This window comes from Rissa tridactyla, chromosome 9, assembly GCF_028500815.1.
Source record: "Rissa tridactyla isolate bRisTri1 chromosome 9, bRisTri1.patW.cur.20221130, whole genome shotgun sequence".
NCBI lineage: Eukaryota > Metazoa > Chordata > Aves > Charadriiformes > Laridae > Rissa > Rissa tridactyla.
Genome location: NC_071474.1, coordinates 49,277,105 through 49,294,949, shown reverse-complemented (window position 1 = coordinate 49,294,949; position 17,845 = coordinate 49,277,105). Strand labels below are relative to the sequence as shown.

Here is a 17,845-nt window from a genome sequence, read left to right as displayed (position 1 = left end):
CATCTGAAAATTAGAAAGACCATTTCACGTGACCCAAAGGGTTGGCACATACCTGTGCCCCAAATTTTCATCTTATCCAAAAGAGAAAGTGAAACAAGCTAAGGAAAATCAGACTCGTGTTTCAGCTGAGCCTCAGAGGAACTTTGTTGGCAGCAAGCAGCATGTGGGTAACGTGTGTGTTCCTTCGGGCAGCTCTTGGGACCATCTCTCTCCTGTTTTAAAAAATGCAGCTCCACCTATTTAATAGGCCACATGTCCTCGCATCTTCACAATGAGAGATTTTGCTAACGAGATGTGCAAATCACCGCTGCCCACTTTGGAGCGGCATCTCTGCGTGGCTTGGGGACCTCCCTGCCCTGTTAGGAGCCCTTGGACGGGGCCGGTGCTGCTGCAGGACTCGGGCAGGGAAGAGGGTGCCAGGGATGACTCATGGGGTCGGAGCCTGGCCCCGCGCAGCCCTGCTTCTCCCAAAACACTCCCCAGGGCTGGCAGCGCCGTCTCCTCTGTCCCCTCCACCAGCTGCCTGCATGCTGGACACCAATTTCTCACCTGTTCCCAAATCCGGCAGAAATCTTGCGCATCATGGAGCCTGGATTTGTCCCCCAGAGCTGGAATCCACCTGCCTGCTGCAAAGCTCAATGCTGCCCGACACCAGGGATGGGGTTTCCCGTCGCCTCCGTGGTCGCAGCTGCAGCCTCAAGAACATCCTGGGGAGTCAACCCCAGGGCAAGGCTCCTCAGAGGTAAATTGCCCCAGGGCTGGTAGAAGGAATAGTAAAACTATCCAGGGGCTGGTGAAGAACCAGCCTTTTCCCACACAGGCCAGCTGTGGGTGTGATTTTCTCCCAGGGGAACCCCAGGTTCTCCTCGTGCCTTTCCCAGGTGCTGCTCAGGCAGGGCAGTGCTGGTTCTGTAACACAGAAAGAATAAGCACAGAAGCCAGTTTTCCATAACAAATTAGTGTCATATAAAAACCAGCTCCTATGCGCAATCAGTATTTCCAGGCAAGTGAAAAAAAATATCTCTTCTTTAATTAGGCGTTTATATACATATGAGTATATATATAAATATGCATTACTATATACACGGTACACACACACACACACATATTGATGGATAAATAGAGGAAAGTGTTGGGGCTTCAACTTTGGAATGCATTCCTTATGCTTTGGTTCAACAAGTACCAAAACCACAGGGGGAAGCTGTGAATGATGTCACTCATCCGTGGCAGCCGTGCCCAGAGCATGCCCGTGTCCTGTCCCCAGCCAGGCACAGGCAGGTCCCTGCAGGCAGCCATCGTGGCCGGGGCAGCGCCTCGAGCTCTGCTGGATGCTGTGACCTGTGTGTCCCCCCGGCCTGCTATAGCTCACTGTCAGCTGGGGGACGCAGCTCGTAGCCGGAGAAGGCAGCTGCCCGCAGGGTGTCGGGGTGGGATTCAGGCAGCGGGCAGGGGCTGGGGACACCCGGTGCTGCCAGCTCCAAGTCGCCCTGTTGCAGGGTGCTGTCGCCTGGCTGCAGCTCAGTCCCACGGCCATGCAGGAGCTGGAGACCGTGGACGAGCTGCCCTTCATCCTCCTCCTCACTGGCCAGCAGCTTCACAGACGTGAGCGGTACCCAGCGCCCTGCCACGCCAAGGCTGTCCTGCAGCTCCTCCTGGGTGATGCTCCTGTCCAGTGTGGGCAGAGGAAGGCAGCTGCCTGCTGCCAGGGCTGGGCACTGGCATTTAGAATAAAGCTGGTGGTGCAGGGAGAGCCACGCCTCGGGTGCCCGGTAGTCCCTGTCACCTGTGTATCTGTCTCTGGCCAGTCCCACCAGCACCGGCTGCTCCAGTACATCATCCCCGTCATGTGCCTCCCCATCCTCCTCCGTCCGCAATGAGACCCAGGAGCCCATGACACGTCCTGGCTGGCTGCGGGCACAGGACAGGTCCCTTCCCTCGAGGCAGCATGGCCCAAACCCGTTGGCACAGTAGCCGTTCACGTCCTGGGAAAGGCTTTCTCTGAGGAGCAGCTGGACCGTGGGCACCGTCTGCTCATCTGCCGGTGGCCCACGGGAGGGGAGCACAGCTGTCAGGAGCAGGGCGAAGGGGTCCTCCTCCAGCTGAAGAGTGGGCACCCTGATGGCGACGCTCAGCTCTGTGTTCAGGTGAGCCTGTGGGAAACAAGCAGCACAGCCGTCAGACTCAGCTTGCTGAAACCTCTGCCAGTCTGAGGTGATGAACCGCGCACCCCAAGGAAGGGGATGGTCCCGGGCAGCCCGTCTGCCACACTCGCACCCGGGAGAAACGTGGGCAGGGCTCTGCTCTCTACAGCGTGGGGCTCCGTGCCGGGGGATGGTCACAGAAGTTGTCACACTGCTGCGTTTCAAGCTATGCCCCAGCTGTCAGAGGCTGGTGGAAGATCTCTCGCCTGCTCAGAGACACAAGCACTCCCCGTGCAGAGGCCAAGAGGAATTGGGAAGCAAAGGGCGCTGGCACTGAGTGGGGCAGGGCAAGTGGAGCAGGCTGACACCTCCTCTCCACGCTGGCACAGGGGACTCCTTCAGCTTAGCAAGTTGCTTTTGCCCCCAGAGTGCTCAAAGGGCTGCTCAGCCCGGGCTGCTGCCACCCCCAGCACCGGGAAACCGGGATGCAGGGAAGAAAGCGGGACTCAGGGAGAAAGGCTGTCCTGGTGACTGTTTCCAGAGGGCTCAGTCCTGGTGACTGTTTCCACAGGGCTCAGTCCTGCTGACCCAGGACGCGTTTGGATCAGCTCAGCAGGGCTGCAGCCCCAGGAACCTCTCTGAGCCTCGGGGCCGCGTTTATCCCAAGGGCAGAGCAGCGAGGGGCCGCATCTCACCCAGGCCAGGCTGCCCCAGGGCAGCCCCACTCTCTGCTTCTCTTCCCTCTTTCTCCCCTTCAAGCTGTGGTAGGTGGACATGCAGGCAAGCCAAAGCCAACTGCCTAAAGCAGGAGGCTCCTAACACCGAGGGCTGTGCTCGCAGGCTACCTGCTGCCCGAGACACCCTCCTCCAGTTACCCATGGATGACTGATGCATCCCACCAGCATCTTCTCCAACACAGCAAGGCCTGGGGATATGGTGGGTCAGACACCTGGGCACTGAGAGGGGTTTGGTAGTGCAAGAGGTGGAGGGAAGGAGGTGCTGAGCCCCTGCAAATGCAGGAGACCCTGGCTCGGCCACAACACACGCAGGACGGAGGCTGGAACAGGATCGTTCACTCACGAGCGTTTTCGGGAGGCGCGTCTCTGCGGGGCTGGGGAAGATGTACAGCTGGACGCAGCAGGGTCCGGCCACGCACAGCAGCAGCAGGAAGACACCACCCATAACGGCAAGGAGCAGCCAGGGAAAGCCTGCCAGGAGGTGACAATGGGCTGAGGGGTGGAAGGACCCCAGCCGACATCCCCCCCCAGCCCGCCCTACACCAGCGCTTCCCCAGAGCCCCCGCGCCAGGCTGCGACATTCGAGGAGGAGGTGCGGGGAAAGCCCAAGGCGGATGGCGAGAGAGCACCTCCCCAAGAAAGGTCTCCGCAGGGTGCTACTGGGCCACCAACCCTGACCAGAATGGCTGGGGGCAGGTGACCCACATCTCCACCTGTGTCCACGCCGCAAACAGGACCTGAGATGCACCCACAGTGTCTGAGCCGGTGAGAGAGCTCCCACCTGCGGGGCTCGCTGGTGTCACCATGCACTGCTCGGCCTCCCGGCTCTGCTCCCTGGCCATGTCCACGGCTGTCGTCCGGATGCAGTACTGCGTGCTGGGCTTCAGGTACCTGAAGGTGCAGGGTGCATCGCCCCCGCTCTGCTTGCAGGGCACCTGGAAGTAGAGGGGATGTGTGGCCATGGTGGCTGGGGATGGGGTCTGTGCACTGCTCCACTCCCCACTGCGGCCTTGACACCCTACTTGCCCCACCGCGTGGAGCACGGACCCTCCCCCCTTGCCCCCCCCCCACCTCCAGATCTTGTTTCTTCACCCCAGGAGGCGTTCGGGTCCCAGAGCACCTTGTTAAACACCTACTGCAGGCTTTCACCTGAACAGAAATCATTATGGGTTTTTCTTATTCATGCAGTCTGGAACAGGAAAGGGGTCTCGTGCCATCCCCAGGCTGTGAGCCCCAAACTGGGAGTGCAAAGCCTCTCACACCCGCTTGCAGGGTGCGGGCAGGGCCGGGGCAGCTCCACGGGCAGGGGCACTGCCACAGGACACGGGCATCTCTGCAGCACCAGGGGAGTGTTCGTAGGTCCCGCGCACCCTCAGCCTTGCCCACCCCACCACGTACTTGCTGGATGAGCACGTCCCCTTCGTACAGGCTCAGCCAGTACCACAGCTTCCACAGCACGTGTCCCACCGGCTTGTAAGAGCCGTTTTTGCTTCGGTAGGGAGTGAGCGGTGTGGTGATATTTATGCTGAGGACGTCACCCTGGAGCAGCCAGGACAAGGTGGGGGGGCCCACAATTGCTGTGAGGAGGGGAAAAAAGGTGGTCAAGGAAAATTAAGCCCTTCAAACCAGAAGGCAGGCATCTTGTTTCTCCAGAAATGATGTTTTCCTCTTGGACATTGCACTCCCAGCACACAGAAACTTCCTCAGGTCTATCCTGGTGGCACTTTGTGCTGTGAAACCAGCTCTAGAAACAGCGGCCACTACGTCTTTGTGACAGCCCGCGCTGCTTCTGCCTCCTCTGGCCACAGCAGCGCAGGCCAGGACAGACCCGCTCGCACCTCCGGCTCCCTGCTGCTGAGCACTTCACCCGTGAGCCAGCTGACGATGGTCGAGAGACTCGCTGTGGAGGGCAGCAACTGCTCTTTTGGATGAGTGCACCTATTTCCATACTGGTTGGATGCAGAGGGAATGAAAAATGGAACCCAAACGGCCGAGGTACACCCCATTTTAGCCACCTGCATGTTCAGTTCACCACAACAGCCCCCTGTGAGGTGAGTTACGGGAAGGTCCTGATGATTTTCCTTCCTCCAAAAGACAGTGACGCTGTTTGGACAGGACAGCCAGCCTGTGACTGAGAAGAGGCAGGTTCCCACACCTCCCCAATACGGCAGCCAGGGCAAAGGCGGTGCTGGAGGGACGACTGCCTTCCCCAGCCCACGCCAGCTTTGCCTTGCTGGAACAAAAGTGCCCTCACCCAGCATCTCCCGGACCCACGGCAGGGACGAACAGGGGATGCTCTTAAAAGGCAAGCCTGGAGGGTCATCCTCTTTCCTACCCCATCTCGCTGCGTTCTCCAGAGATCCAAATTCCCACAGCACCTCGGTGGCCTGGGGCCTCCCGTCCGCGGTCCTCACCTCACTGTGTCTCCTCCTGTCCCTTTGCTCTTCAGCCAGCCCTTCTCCAGCAGTTCTGCTCCCATCTCTTTCCTCCAGCTGGGGCTTGTGGCACTTGTCCCACCAGTACCTTCACATGATTTCCCACCGTATCCCACCAGACCCCTCCAAGGACCCCTCTCCCCATTGCCCCCACCCCGGGAAGAGCAGGAGCCCAGCTGAAGGCGCTCCCTGGTCCTTACTGTCTCTGTACAGCTGCAGCTCATTGGAATAGACCCACTTGGACGGCTCTCCTCCGGCCACCGCTCTCACCCTTGCCCAGTACATATCATGGATGTTGTCAAAGTGCAGCTCACACGCCCAGGAGGAGCCGGTGCTGTTCCCCCAGCAGGCATCTGCCTTGGTCCAGCGAGAGTTTCTGCACATGGAGAAAATACAAGGATTTCTCCTTTTTGGCACCTTCCTAGCCAAAAAGGAAGGCTGTGTAGCCATTGCCATCCTGTCCAAGTGGAAAGCGTGGGAGAGCACAGATATTGGCCAACAGCATCCCAGGCTGCATTAGGAAGAGCATTGCCACCAAGTCCCCTCTCACTGGCACTGGTGGGACGGCACCTGGAGCGCCATGCCCTGACCTGTGCTCTCCGCTACAAGAAAAACACGTCCATGCCAGAGAGAGCCCACTGTAGGGCCAAAAAGGTCACCAAGGGGTTGGGGCATCTGTGGTATGAGGGAGGCTGAGTGAGCAGGGATTGCTTAGCCTCAAAAGAAGGCGGTGTAGGTTGGGGAGTCTTATCAATGTGACGGAGTAAAGATGGAGACTTCTCAGTGCCCAACAAAAGGGCAAGAGGCAGTGGGCACAGGTTGAAATACAGGAAATTCTGTTTAAACATAAGGGAAAAGAAACCCAAAACCCAAACACACCCTCTTTTGTTTGTTACTGGGAAGGTGACTAGGACAGGGAACAGGCTGCCCAGGCAGGCTATGGGGGCTCCGTCCTTGAGCCTTAGCTCAAAACCCAACCGGACACATTCCTAAGCAGGGGTTGGGTGAGTTGGTCCCTGGGGTGCCCTGCCAGCTCTGCTGTTCTGTTACTCTACCACATTTACTGCCAGACAACAACCCTCTGGTTGCCGGGGTGCCCGACAGCCCTCTGCCAGGGCGCGGGGGACACGAGCCACCTCCATCCCCCCCTCCCCACCTACCGTTGTCTCCTCCACTCCACCTGGTACGTGGCATCGCCGGGCGTGCCGGGGTCCGTCCCCCAGCTCAGGCGGACGTGGAAGTTCTGTGCCTCCAGCCTCACGTCCCGGGGAGGCAGCGGGGTGCCTGGGCAGGGGGGAAGCAGAGGGGCGTCAGGCGGCTCCTTGTGGGGGCCCCGCTCCTTCACCGGTCACTGCGTGGCCACGCTGCAGGGGGTCTCCCCACTTGGCATCAGCACTGTGGGGGCTCCCCCCACCCTACTACCCCCACCTTCAGTCCTGCACGGGAAACCCTGATTCCCTGCCAGGCTCAGGCAAGCGCTGGCTGCCAGCACGGCGCTCAGCATCCGCATCCCAGGAATCTTTTGCATGCCCTGGATCATCCTATCCCAGTCCCGAGAAAGGCACTGACACCCCGATGTGGTTGCTGGCAACCCTCGAGTTTTCTTTCCCATCACACCTTGAAAACCACTTGGTCCCCTCCACCCTGCAAGAACCTTCTGCAGGTCTGAGAGTTGTCCCTGTGCTTCTCCCCCCCACTGCAGCCAGGGCCACCCCCGGCCGGACTTACCCTGGAGCAGGGTGCAGGTGGCCAGGGACAGCAGCAAGCTCAGGACAGGGCTCATCCCGCCGCGCCCCGTCCATCTGCCCCCAGCTCTACGCTGCCATTCTGGGTGCCGCGGCCAGGGGACGGGGGTGCCAGAGCTGTCCTGCCACCTGCAAACACGACAGGCAGGTGGAACCTGGGATTAGAGAAAATAGTTTTCCTGAAACTGTGGCCAGTAACACCCACTGCAGGCGTGCCTTGCACACAGGGGCTGTGTGCCCAGCCGCAGCATGGAGGTGCCCGCTGCAGAGGGGCAGGGGACCCCCTGCTGCCCCCTGGCATGGGGTGAAGCACCAGTGGGGCACATGCCCTTGGGGACAGTGGGCAGCCGCCACACTCTGACATGGCGCCCTGCACATGCCACAAGGAGTTTCCGCTGCACCCACCTCTAGGTGGTCCCTTGTGGCGTTTGGTCCCTCCCTAAAGGCAGCGAGACTTCACACTGCCGGTGTCACCGGGATGTGGGACTGAGAAAGCTCCTGGCCTGATGCTCCCACCGCCCTGGCAGTGACTCAGCCCCACTCTGGCATGACTCACACTGGCACAACCGGTGATGCCACCGCCATGACGCCCCCAGCCCTCCCACAGCCTCTGTGGGACAGGGAGGGTGCCACGCGTGCCCGCACCTGCCAGCGCCCCACGGGGCGCCGTGTCCCGAGCAGAGACCTTGGTCTGAGCCACGGCAGAGGCTGGTCCCACCTGCACAGCCCCAGGGGGACACCGGGGCAGTGCTGTGGCACCTACGGCCCCGCTTCCTCCTCCCTCTCTCCAAAACCTGGCCTTGCCCCACCACTCAGATACCGGGGAGTTTCTTTCCCAACTCTTGACAGCTATGGAGGTAACCTTGCTCTCTGGGAAGAGATGTGCAAGGGCTTTGAGGCCACCACTGACCTCCTGGTCCTGACAAAGGCAGGGAGCCCGGGGCCACCTTCAGAGACTGATGGGTGGGAGCATCTCCCTAGCTGGACTGGACATCCATGGGGCTGGCTTACTCCCACCTGCTGTCTCTTGATCTTCCCTTTTTATACTGACTCTGCATTAACATTACGAGATCAACCGCCTTGGCAGGTATCTATGAACTGCTTTCCCCATGTTTGCTGTCCCTTGAAGCGTTCAGAGCTGGAAACAAGGAGGAGCAGCCCGCAAATGGGGATGGGCAGCTGCAAGTCGTGGGCAAGTGCTTCGAGCCCTGAGGTGAGACCTCCAAAATGCTGGAGCTGAACCTCGGGCGGTGGGTTCATGGCTTTCCCCTGCTCCGAGGCCAGCACAAGCCCTCCTGGTTTGCAGCAGGCCCCCGGTGAAGGCAGCAGGCATCTCTACAGAGGGAGAAGGGGCCCCAGGACCGTTCCCGAGACACGCGGAGCAGCAAGTCAGGGAGACCCCAGGACACAGCTGCCTGCGTGGGCAGGGACAGGGACGCTCCTGCCACAGGGGCCAGCGCTTTCACAGCAGTGAGGGTCGCCCCAGGACAGTCCCTGCCAGCCCCTGCTAAGCCCAGTGTGCCCGGTCCCCCCTGCCTTGGCAAGAGGGGAAAAAATCCAGCACCCCTTTCCCACGTTGTGGCTTCTGTAAAAATACGGTTTAGTGGGTGCCCCATTGACTGATACTGCGGAGATGGAACCCCCCTTCTCCGCCCACATCCCCCCTCGCCCCAAGGCGCCAGCGTCCCCCCTACCTCGGGCCAGCAGTGGCTCATCTGACTCCGGCCGCACCAGGGAACTGCCGGAGCAAACGCAGCGGTGACATCGCGCCCACCGTTCTCTGCTCAACACAACCGCCTTCAGCTCAGCGACCCTGCGTCAGGCTCCCAGCACTCAATGGAAACAGGGTCGGGTCTGCCCAGCTCCCAGAGTCCCTCCAGCCAGGGGACAGCCGCGTCCTCTGTGCCACCGCGCCGGGAGGCTGCGGGAGATGTCCCACCACACGTGATTTGGCTTTAGTGGTTCGTGCACTTTTTCTTCAGTCAGGTTTTGTTTTTTTTCTTCCTTCCTTCCTTGTTGAGGGTGTCTCATCTGGCTGCAGGCTCCTTGCCCAGCTCAGCAGTGCCCTCTGCGAGCGAGTGGTGAGAGGCAGCCCGTCCCCAGCACCGCGGCTGCACCCAGCCCCCGCGCCCTGTGCCCACGACCCCCTCCCAGGGACCACCAGTGGCCTGAGGACAGACGGCAGCAGTACAGGGACTGAGCCAGGACCAGGGCTGACACATGGGCAGGACACAAGCCAGGCCGTCGCCACAAAGCCAACGCCGGGAGGAGGTTCTATCTTTGCCAACACCAGTGCTGCTGAGCTGGGACCCTGCGCTGCCTTAGAGACCCCAACGAACATGCCACAATCCCCAAGCCTTTGGCAGCCCCTTGGGCAGAGAAAGCAGCATGGCTTACGCTTTCCGAGAGCGTAACACTGTGTAACAAAACAGAGCCATCACCCATGGCACCGCCGGAGCCTGCTGGCACCCTCCAGCTCTGCCAGCAGCTGAGCAGACACTGTGAGTCCAGGCGTTTTAAAGCAAGATCCCAGCAGCAGCCCAGTGCCACCCTTGGGGCAGGCGCCAACACCTTCACTGCTGTCCCTGCACCACGCACACAGCGTTCGCAGCCTCGGCACATCCCACGGAGCGAGTGGAGACGGGGCCAGTGCCTGGGGCGATGGGCAGGACAACAGCCACAGGGAACAAGGACACACAGCCAGCAGCAAAGTGGACAAACTCTTTAATACCACCCTCGCTGAGAACATCTCACGCTTGCTGCCCACCCCAGGGACAGCCATCTGCCCTCCTTCCATGGGGGCTGGGGTGGGTGGCAGGGGGAGGGGACGCCGATCAGGCTGGGTGATCCTCCAGGACAGACAGCACAGGCAGGAGATGCTTTAGCCATCACAACACACAGAGAGGAGCATTTAAAGAGCTCTTCCAGTGCTGTCAAAAGCTCACAAGAGCAAAAGCTCCTTCTCCCTTGCCTGCCAGTTACACACCAGGCAGAGCCCAGCACCACCCACCCCACAAAACCCCACCAGTGAGATGAGCGTGCAGCTGCCCCAGCCCCTCTCCCTTCTCGGTTAGAGGTGGGGGAAACCCTGCAGTGGCCAAGGGGGGCAGCCCCAGCCCCACGGGCAGGATAAGGCCAAGGAAGATGGATGCGCCCAGTGTGGCCAGAGCGCGGTGCTGTGCGTCCCCGAGCAGTCTGGCTGCAGCTCCGCTCCCCAGCCTTCACTCCACGTCTCAAAGGCGCAAGCATTGCAGAGACGGCCGTCTCCATGCCTGGGAGGAGAGAGGTGCCGCCGCAGGCAGCACAGCACCAGGGCTCCCGCGGGGCCACAGGGAGCAGGGGCAGGTCTCTCCCCTGGCACAGCGTGCCGCAGGGAGATGACAACTCCGGCAGCAGCAGCCCGGCATCCCCAGGGCTGGAGGCACTGCCATCTGCTCCCAGGAGGGCAAAAGGGGGTTGTGGAAAGAGCAGGTAGAGCCATGACGGGATCGACGATCAGCGCCTGCCACTGCCTCGGCTGGGGACCCCCGCCTCCATCCCTGCCTCCCGCAGTGCCAGGAGCCCAGGCTAAACTTTCCCAGGTATGACCCATCCTCCAAAGGCCTTCTCCAGGTACCGGGCTACGGCCAGTGTCAGGTGGTCATTGTAGGAGGCTGCCACTAGCTGGATGCCCAGCGGCAGCCCCTCACTGCTCAGGCCCAGCGGGCACTGCGTCACCGGTAAGCCCAGCACGTTGAAGATCGCTGGAAGAGAGAAGGTTGCATCAGAGCAAGCGCAGCCCCTGGGGTAAATCACTGCCCGGCTCCCCCACCCCAGCAGCTGCTGCCACGGATGGTGCCGGGTGCCTGGCAGATGGCCCTTGCCAGAGGCAGGCAAGTGCAGAGACACGATGACAAGGGGACATCGCCAGCCAGAGGTTCCCAGCACCCACATCACATATGGAAGTTGCACCCACGAGTGATGACATGCTTATGCGGCACTTCCTGTGGCATGCCAAGATCTGCTTTGGGACATTCCTGCCCCAGGCACCATCCCTCCATTACTCCGAAGCCACACAGTATTGCAACGTGGTGCTGGCATTGAGGAGCTCAAGCCGCAGGAAAGCCACGTAGAGGGCCCCAAACTGTACCCCAGGGACACAGCGACTCTCAGGTGCCTGCTAAACCAGAGCACCAGCTGTAGCAGCCCGAGCGCATCCCTCTGGGCAGGGTGGCACCCCAAGATCAGACCTGCCCTGCTGCTGACACAGGTACAAATGCCACACAGTTTTAAAGCAGGACCAAAATCCTTGCCCTATGTCCTGCAGCAGCAAGACACCCCTCTGCACTGCAAAGCCCAATGTCAGTGATGGAAATGCTCTGGGTAAAAGTCCCCAGCTCCCACCCTGCGCTGCTGCACGGGCGAGGACGGGGCTGCGAGCCCTGCCCACACCCCAGCGGCGGAGTGGGAGCCGCTCACCTGTGTAGGCGAAGTTGAAGGGTGTGCATATGGGGGAGTGGTGCCTGGGGGCAACGGTGGGGTGGGAGGGGTACAGGAGCACCCCATCCGGCCCCAGCAGGGCCTCCATCTCCTCCTGCAGGCTCTTCCCCATGCTCACCAGCTTGGCATTCGCACCAGGGTTGAGTTTCATCAGCTTCTCTGTCAGCCCCAGTGCTGCAGGACAAGGGCACAAACAGGAACAGAGAGTGAGAGGACGGTGGGTTAAGCAGGCTCCGAAGCGCATTGCCCGGCCACGCGCAGCAACCCCCAGCTCATAGTGGGCCTCCCAGGTCCCCCTCCCTGCCAGCTCCCAGAGCAGATTGTCCTCTGGACGCGGCACGGCTCTACCAGCAGCATCTCCCCAGCTTTGCCAAGAAAAAGGCTTTCAGCCTGCCCGGCGCTTCATGGAGTTTTTCCAGCCACTGGGATTGAGCAGAGCTGCTGGAGTGACCCCAGCACTCATTAGACAGCACCACGACAGCACTAATTGGGGTTTTCTCTGGTGTTTGCTGCTATGACACGAGATGGGTGCAGACCCCTGACTGCCTTCCCCCAAGCCCCGTCAGTTCTGGCAGGGCTCACAGCAGCAGCAAACCCTGCCTGCAGCTCCACTGTCCTCACCGCTCCTTCTCCCAGGACATCCCACCCCAGTTATCAAAGACCCAGCCAACTCGAGCGCACGTTTGACTTGAAGACACTGAGTGTTATTACAAAAAAAAAAACAGTCTGAAGCTGCTCAGTGCAAACTCTGTCATCCCTTTGCGGGGCGCTGGAAGGGCACTATTTTCATTCAGCAACTCGTCGGCCCCGCCACCGCCCCTGCACGCCCCGGGGCTCCTGCCGGCCTTACCTATAGCTGGCAGAGTGTGGGAAGACATCCCCACCAGCCACTTCATCAGCTCCCACAGCGGCCACACTGGCTTCCCGTGATCCCCCAGCAGGTCGGTGAAGAGCTGTGCCTCCTGTAACGCACACACACACACACTCCCTCCATCAGCACCATCGGCTCACACAGCAGGGAAGGACAGGCTGACAAACGACAGTGAAATCTCCGGCTGTCCAATTATCCCAATGCAAGCTGTTCCCATTTTCAGATGAGAGATGCCTGTAGGGAGGGTTACACAGCTCCAGCACCAACCCAGAGCGGCAGCAGCAGCATGTCTCCCTGCCAGAGACAGCAAGGAGGGGACCTTGCTCTGCACCTTTCGGTACCCCTCCTCTGACATGATGCAGAGGATCATGCTCCGGATAATGTTTCCTGGAGGCAGTTACTGCTGTTACATGGCTGTGGAATCAGGAAAAAGGAAGCCGAGAGGATCAGGCGTGCCCTCCTTTGCAAGGTGAGGCTGATTTACTTTCCACGGCTGCCTGTGTGGCAGGAATGCACAAGGTATAATACTCCTGAGAGTTTGTTTTTCCACGCATGCACAAAGGATGGCGCAGCAGCTACAATTCGAGGAAAAAATAACACATGCAGGCCTCCTGCTGAAAAGCTGCTAATCCACCGCATCAGTCCCAGCACCCTAACGGGCATTAATCCCAACCCACAACCTCAGGAGACCTAGCTCGGAGGTGAGAGCAAGGCAGGACGCTGCCTGCTCGGCTGACGTACTAACCTGCACAGAAAAGGTCAACATGACACAGCCTCTCCCTCCCTAAACCACGTTGCTCCTCTGCTGGGAGCCACATCGTCACCTCATGGGAAAGCAAGGGAGAAGGGGCTGCGCAGCTTTGGAAAGAGATGAAAGGAGGACTCGGGGGGACAAACGGAGACGAGAGCGCCCCGGGCAGGTCTGGGAAGCCTACATCTCTCCACATCTGGCCCCAAACAGAAAATTTTTCCCGCTGCCACTGAATTTGTGCCTTTGCCAGCTCAGTCTGACCCACCTGCCCATTGCTGTCCGTGGACGACATCATGGCTGACCAGATCTGGAAGGAATACTTCATCTTGTGGATTGCCACGCGCTGAACCTGGACTCCCAGCTCGCTTTCGAGGTGCTCCACCACCTGAGGGGAAGAGCGGGAAGGGTTTGTTTCTGCAAGGATGGGATGCGCTGGGGTCAGACCAGGAGCAGCTTCTCTTTGCTGCCACGCAGGGCATCCCACAGCTCCTGCCTGCTCCCCTCCGCCCCGCGCAGCAGGACCTCCTCCATCCAATAACAACCTTGGAGCCCCCCAAACAACCCTCATGCCACCCCCAGCGAGGCTCCAGAAAAGCACCAAAAGCAGCCCAGCAGATTTCATCAAAAAAAAAAAAAAGTTCCTTCGTGTGACTAAATGCCAGGGAGCAACCCTGGGAAACACACAGTGTGTCCCCAGAAGGTCTCCATGACACGGACAGGAGACATTAAGAAAGCAAAATACAGCTATTGCAATGGAAATTGGGCCAAAAACTTTGGTCACTCCGGTGCACTCCAACACACGGGTGCTGCTGGCACGGGTACCTGCAGCTGCTCGCAAGAGACTCCTCAGACTGGACTCCCCAGGTTTTATCCCCAGGCTCACCCCAGAGAGAGCAAACCTCCATTTCTTCCTACCTTCTTTTGGGCCTGCAAGATCTCCTTGTCCACAGGCGACACAAAAACAGACCCGCCGTCATGATCCATGCAGTGAAATTTTATTTTCTCCAGTGACACCTTTTCGTTCAGCTTCAGCCTGGGAAAAGAATGGCACTTTGCTCCCAAATCCATCCCTGGCTCCTTCCCAGCTGACAGAGCTGCTTGCATGCAGTTAATGTATCCTCGGGATACCCAAAATGTCCTCAGGACACCCCGCTCTGCCCACCAGGGTGGGAAGGAGAGTCCCTGAAGATACACAGACACGTGCTGCCCACAACCCTCCAGCCGCTCGTCCGCCCCATCAGCCCCAGCTGGTTCTGCGTATTTGTTGCTGTCAGGAAAATCCTCATCTCTCAAGATGCACCTGGCAATTACAGACCCTGGTTGTGATTGCACCACCAGAGCCATGGAGAAACAAAAACAGTAGCGGAGAAAGCAACCGCACACAGGCTGCAGCAAGACGCAGCACTTGCCCGCTCCGCCCCATCTCCACTCTGCTCCTTACTGGTCCGTGCACATAAGAGCCTGTTTGATTGCATGGACCTATGAGGAGACCAAATGGGGCCGTGGCGCGGGATGGAAAACTCATTATTCAGCAACAGGAAAAAACACAGGTAAAACCCAAAAGAAAGGCCAGCCTCAGGAGGGAAGGGCCGCGCTGGCCAGAGCAGCTCACAGGCAAAGTCCTCCTGCGGGGAAGGAACCTACTTGTTGACTCCAGGACCAGCCATGACCCTCAGCACAGGCTCCAGGTCCTCGGCGTAGCGGCACATGGGCCCCGTGCACAGGTAGCTGGTCCGCACGCCTCGAGCGTTTGGGAACTGGCCATCGTTGGGGACCACCCCTGTGAGCACAGAGGGGGACGGTGGGGACCACCCCGCGAGCACCCGCCGCCTCCAGCCAGGACAAGCCGTGCAGGAGGGCAGCCCCCGGGCGCACGGGAAGCTGTCGCCCAGGTGCCCGGGGTGGGGAAAGGAGGGAAAGCACCCAGCCGGGATACCAGCTGCCAGGGAAACACCCCAGCAGCAGATCCCAACCTTGGGAAAACATCCCACGACGAGGATGCAATACCAGGGGGAAAACACCTCCCACGCGCCTGGCGTTCTGCCTCCGAACAGCTCCCCACGGCCCAAGCCAGGCTGGGCTCACGCAGCAGGCTCGCCCCGTGCACGGAGTTGCCCATCCCCTTACAGCAATCCCACTGGCAATGAGCACAGGAGTGTCCCCAACAGGTCCCTCCCACACCCTGCATTCCGCCTGCCGGCACCCCCGCTGGGGAGGAGAGGAGATCCCCACGCCTGCTTTACCTGTTGTGGGTTTATGGCCGAAGACTCCGTTGAAGAAGGCCGGCATCCGTATGCTGCCGCCAATGTCCGAGCCCACACCTATGACGGAGCAGGCAGCTGCCAGCACGCCGCCCTCCCCGCCTGCACGGGGGAAACACAGAAAAAATCCAATAGCCAAAAATCAGCCAGCAAAGCAGGGGCATCTCGCGCTGGCCACTTCCCTTGGCACGCAGACGGGGCGGGAATTGCCCAGGCTCCAGCAATGTCGGGGGGCAGCCAGGGCAGCAGGACACAGGGATCTCCCTGCCCAAGTACCACGCAGCGCTGCTGCTTGCACAGGGGTACGGCAAAGCGAACCGTGGCCATGCTGGGTGCAACATCCAGGAGGTGCAAAACCAGCCCAAACGGGCCACTGGACTGCCCAGGGAAGGGGCCCGTGAGCTCCGCCGTGGGTAAAGCAGTGTGCAGAGGACTTGGGAACTCGTTCCTCGCTGCCTTTTGACCCGCTGCTGCCACAGGAGGGTGCCAAGGAGCTGGGGCTCACCTGAGCTGCCGCCCACGATGCGCTGCAGGTCGTAGGGGTTGTTGGTCCGGCCGTAGACCCTGTTGCTGGACTCATACCACATGCAGAGCTCGCTGCAGTTGGTGACGCCCAGCGGGATGGCGCCGGCCTGCTTCAGCCGCGACACCACTGTGGCATCTGAGGTGGCGACCACGTTGCGGCGGTTGACCAAGCCAGACGTGTTGGGCATCCCTGCGTGCACACAGAGGGAGGCGTCAGGGGCAGCTCCCCTGAGACCACCCTGGGGGCAGCAGGGACCATGTCTGCAAGTAGGAGGTCCCCAGCAGGGACTCCCCGCAGCGTGTGGGTGCCAGAAGAAGCCTAGGCTGGGGGTGGGTGGGGGTGCAGACCAGGGCAAGGGAAGCCACAGCCACCCACGGCCCCAGTGAGTGGGCTGGGGGGGGGAGTGCAGGCAAACCAACCATGCAGAGAAAAGGCCTCCTTGACAGTGATGGGCACCCCTAGCAAGGGGAACTTCTCCTCCAGGTAGTCATTGCCAGGGCTCTCCGACAGCAGCTTGTCCACCTGCCGGGCCTCCTGCAGGGCCTCCTCGAACCTGCGGAGAAGCAGCCGGCAGGGGGTGAGCTCTAGGGACACTGCAAGCAGCAGGGACCTCTGCGGGGGGGCAGAGGTCAGGGACTTCCTGCTCTTGTCAGGAACCGCTCGCTTCCGCACCCAGCACCCGCTGTGCCCCCCGTGCGACACCGCACCCCGGTCCAGGGGAGCCTGGTGGAAGGCGGGGGCGGGGGGCGAGCACGCCGTTGCCTCTCCACGCCGTTGCCTCTCCACGCCACCTCACCTGTCCTTAACGACAGCATTGATGAGGGGATTGACCTCCTTGATCCGCTCCACATAGGCCTCCACCACCTCCACGCATGTCACCTGGAACACCAAACTCAGGGAAACACTGGGATATCGGGGGGGAGGGTGGCCGAGAGAGCGAGGAGGTACGAGGGGCACCCTGGAGCCCCCCTGCTGGCACCCCCTCCGCCACCCAGTCTTTCCGTAGGAGGCAGCGGCCGCTGCACGGCGACATGCCCTGCAAGCCCCCTGGCCCCCGTGCCTCCCCAATGGCCCAGTGCTCCCAAGGTGCCGGTGTCCCCCCGGCCCCAATGCCGGTGGCCTCCAGCCTCAGCGCCCTCCCGGTGCCAGTGCTCCCCCGATGCCCCCTTGCCCCCGTGCCGCCGCGATGCCTCCGCGGCCCCGGTGCCCTCTGATGCCCCCGCGTCCCCCAGGCCCCAGTGCCTCCCCGGTCCCCCCCGGTCCCTCTGCTCCCCCGCTGCCCCCCGCATCGCACCTGTCTCGCGCGCAGCCGCGCCGCCAACCGCCGCGCGGGCAGCAGCAGAAGCTCGCGGCGCGGCGGCGGGACGGCGCGCGGCGGCGCGGGGGCCACGAGCGCCAGCAGCGCCAGGCAGGCGCGCGACAGCAGCCGCAGCAGCAGCACGAGCCACCGCTCCGCGCGCGACAGCGCCATAGCCGCCGCGCGCCGCGCCGCCGCCGCGGAAGTGACGACGGCGCCGCGCCCCGCCCCTCCCCGCGTTGCCGTAGCAACCGCCCCGCCGCCGGGACCCGCGGCCTGCTCCCGGGGCCTCCCCTCGCGCCCGTCCGCCCTGCGGGCCGGGGGTGCAGTGCCGCCGGCCGGGGGACGGGCGGCCTCGCCGCGCCTAGCGGCCTACCTTCCGCCTCACTACGCGGAGCCGAGGCCGAGTCTCCGGCGCCGCAGGCCGCGGAGATTCGCCGCTTCCCGCTCGGGGGGCGAAGGCAGCGGCTCTGGGGCAAATGGAGCGGCCGAGCCGCTGTTTGGCTGGAGGTGATAAGCGGCCTGGTGAGGGAGGGCTGCACGTCCAACGCGTGTCTAGGGCAGTGTAATCCCTCGCTGTGGAAAGGTCTGCACCAACCAGC

General features: G+C 61.4%; 2 protein-coding genes across 4 annotated transcripts; both read right to left on the bottom strand.

The window, feature by feature from the left end:
* Nucleotides 1-1,008: 1,008 nt before the first annotated feature.
* On the bottom strand, nt 1,009-9,628 carry LOC128914921 (uncharacterized). 2 transcript variants are annotated; one of them, XM_054214631.1, is made up of 8 exons: nt 8,753-9,628; nt 7,042-7,213; nt 6,474-6,597; nt 5,514-5,689; nt 4,277-4,455; nt 3,660-3,813; nt 3,222-3,349; nt 1,009-2,150 (listed from the first exon to the last, which is right to left on the bottom strand). In XM_054214631.1, exons 1-8 carry the CDS (start codon nt 8,771-8,773, stop codon nt 1,359-1,361), a joined length of 1,746 nt encoding a protein of 581 aa, XP_054070606.1. In that variant the 5' UTR covers nt 8,774-9,628; the 3' UTR covers nt 1,009-1,358. The 2 variants fall into 2 exon arrangements, with proteins under 2 accessions (XP_054070606.1, XP_054070607.1); XM_054214632.1 differs by having other exon boundaries at nt 7,042-7,187.
* A 138-nt stretch (nt 9,629-9,766) lies between these two features.
* Nucleotides 9,767-17,417, bottom strand: FAAH2 (fatty acid amide hydrolase 2). 2 transcript variants are annotated; one of them, XM_054214634.1, is made up of 12 exons: nt 17,241-17,417; nt 16,743-16,825; nt 16,366-16,499; nt 15,926-16,135; nt 15,403-15,522; nt 14,804-14,939; nt 14,075-14,192; nt 13,425-13,544; nt 13,066-13,153; nt 12,388-12,543; nt 11,517-11,711; nt 9,767-10,801 (listed from the first exon to the last, which is right to left on the bottom strand). In XM_054214634.1, the coding sequence occupies exons 1-12, from the start codon at nt 17,415-17,417 to the stop codon at nt 10,626-10,628; spliced, it is 1,713 nt and encodes a 570-aa protein (XP_054070609.1). In that variant the 3' UTR covers nt 9,767-10,625. The 2 variants fall into 2 exon arrangements, with proteins under 2 accessions (XP_054070609.1, XP_054070608.1); XM_054214633.1 differs by lacking the exon at nt 13,066-13,153 and having other exon boundaries at nt 12,388-12,499.
* Between the last annotated feature and the right edge of the window lie 428 nt (nt 17,418-17,845).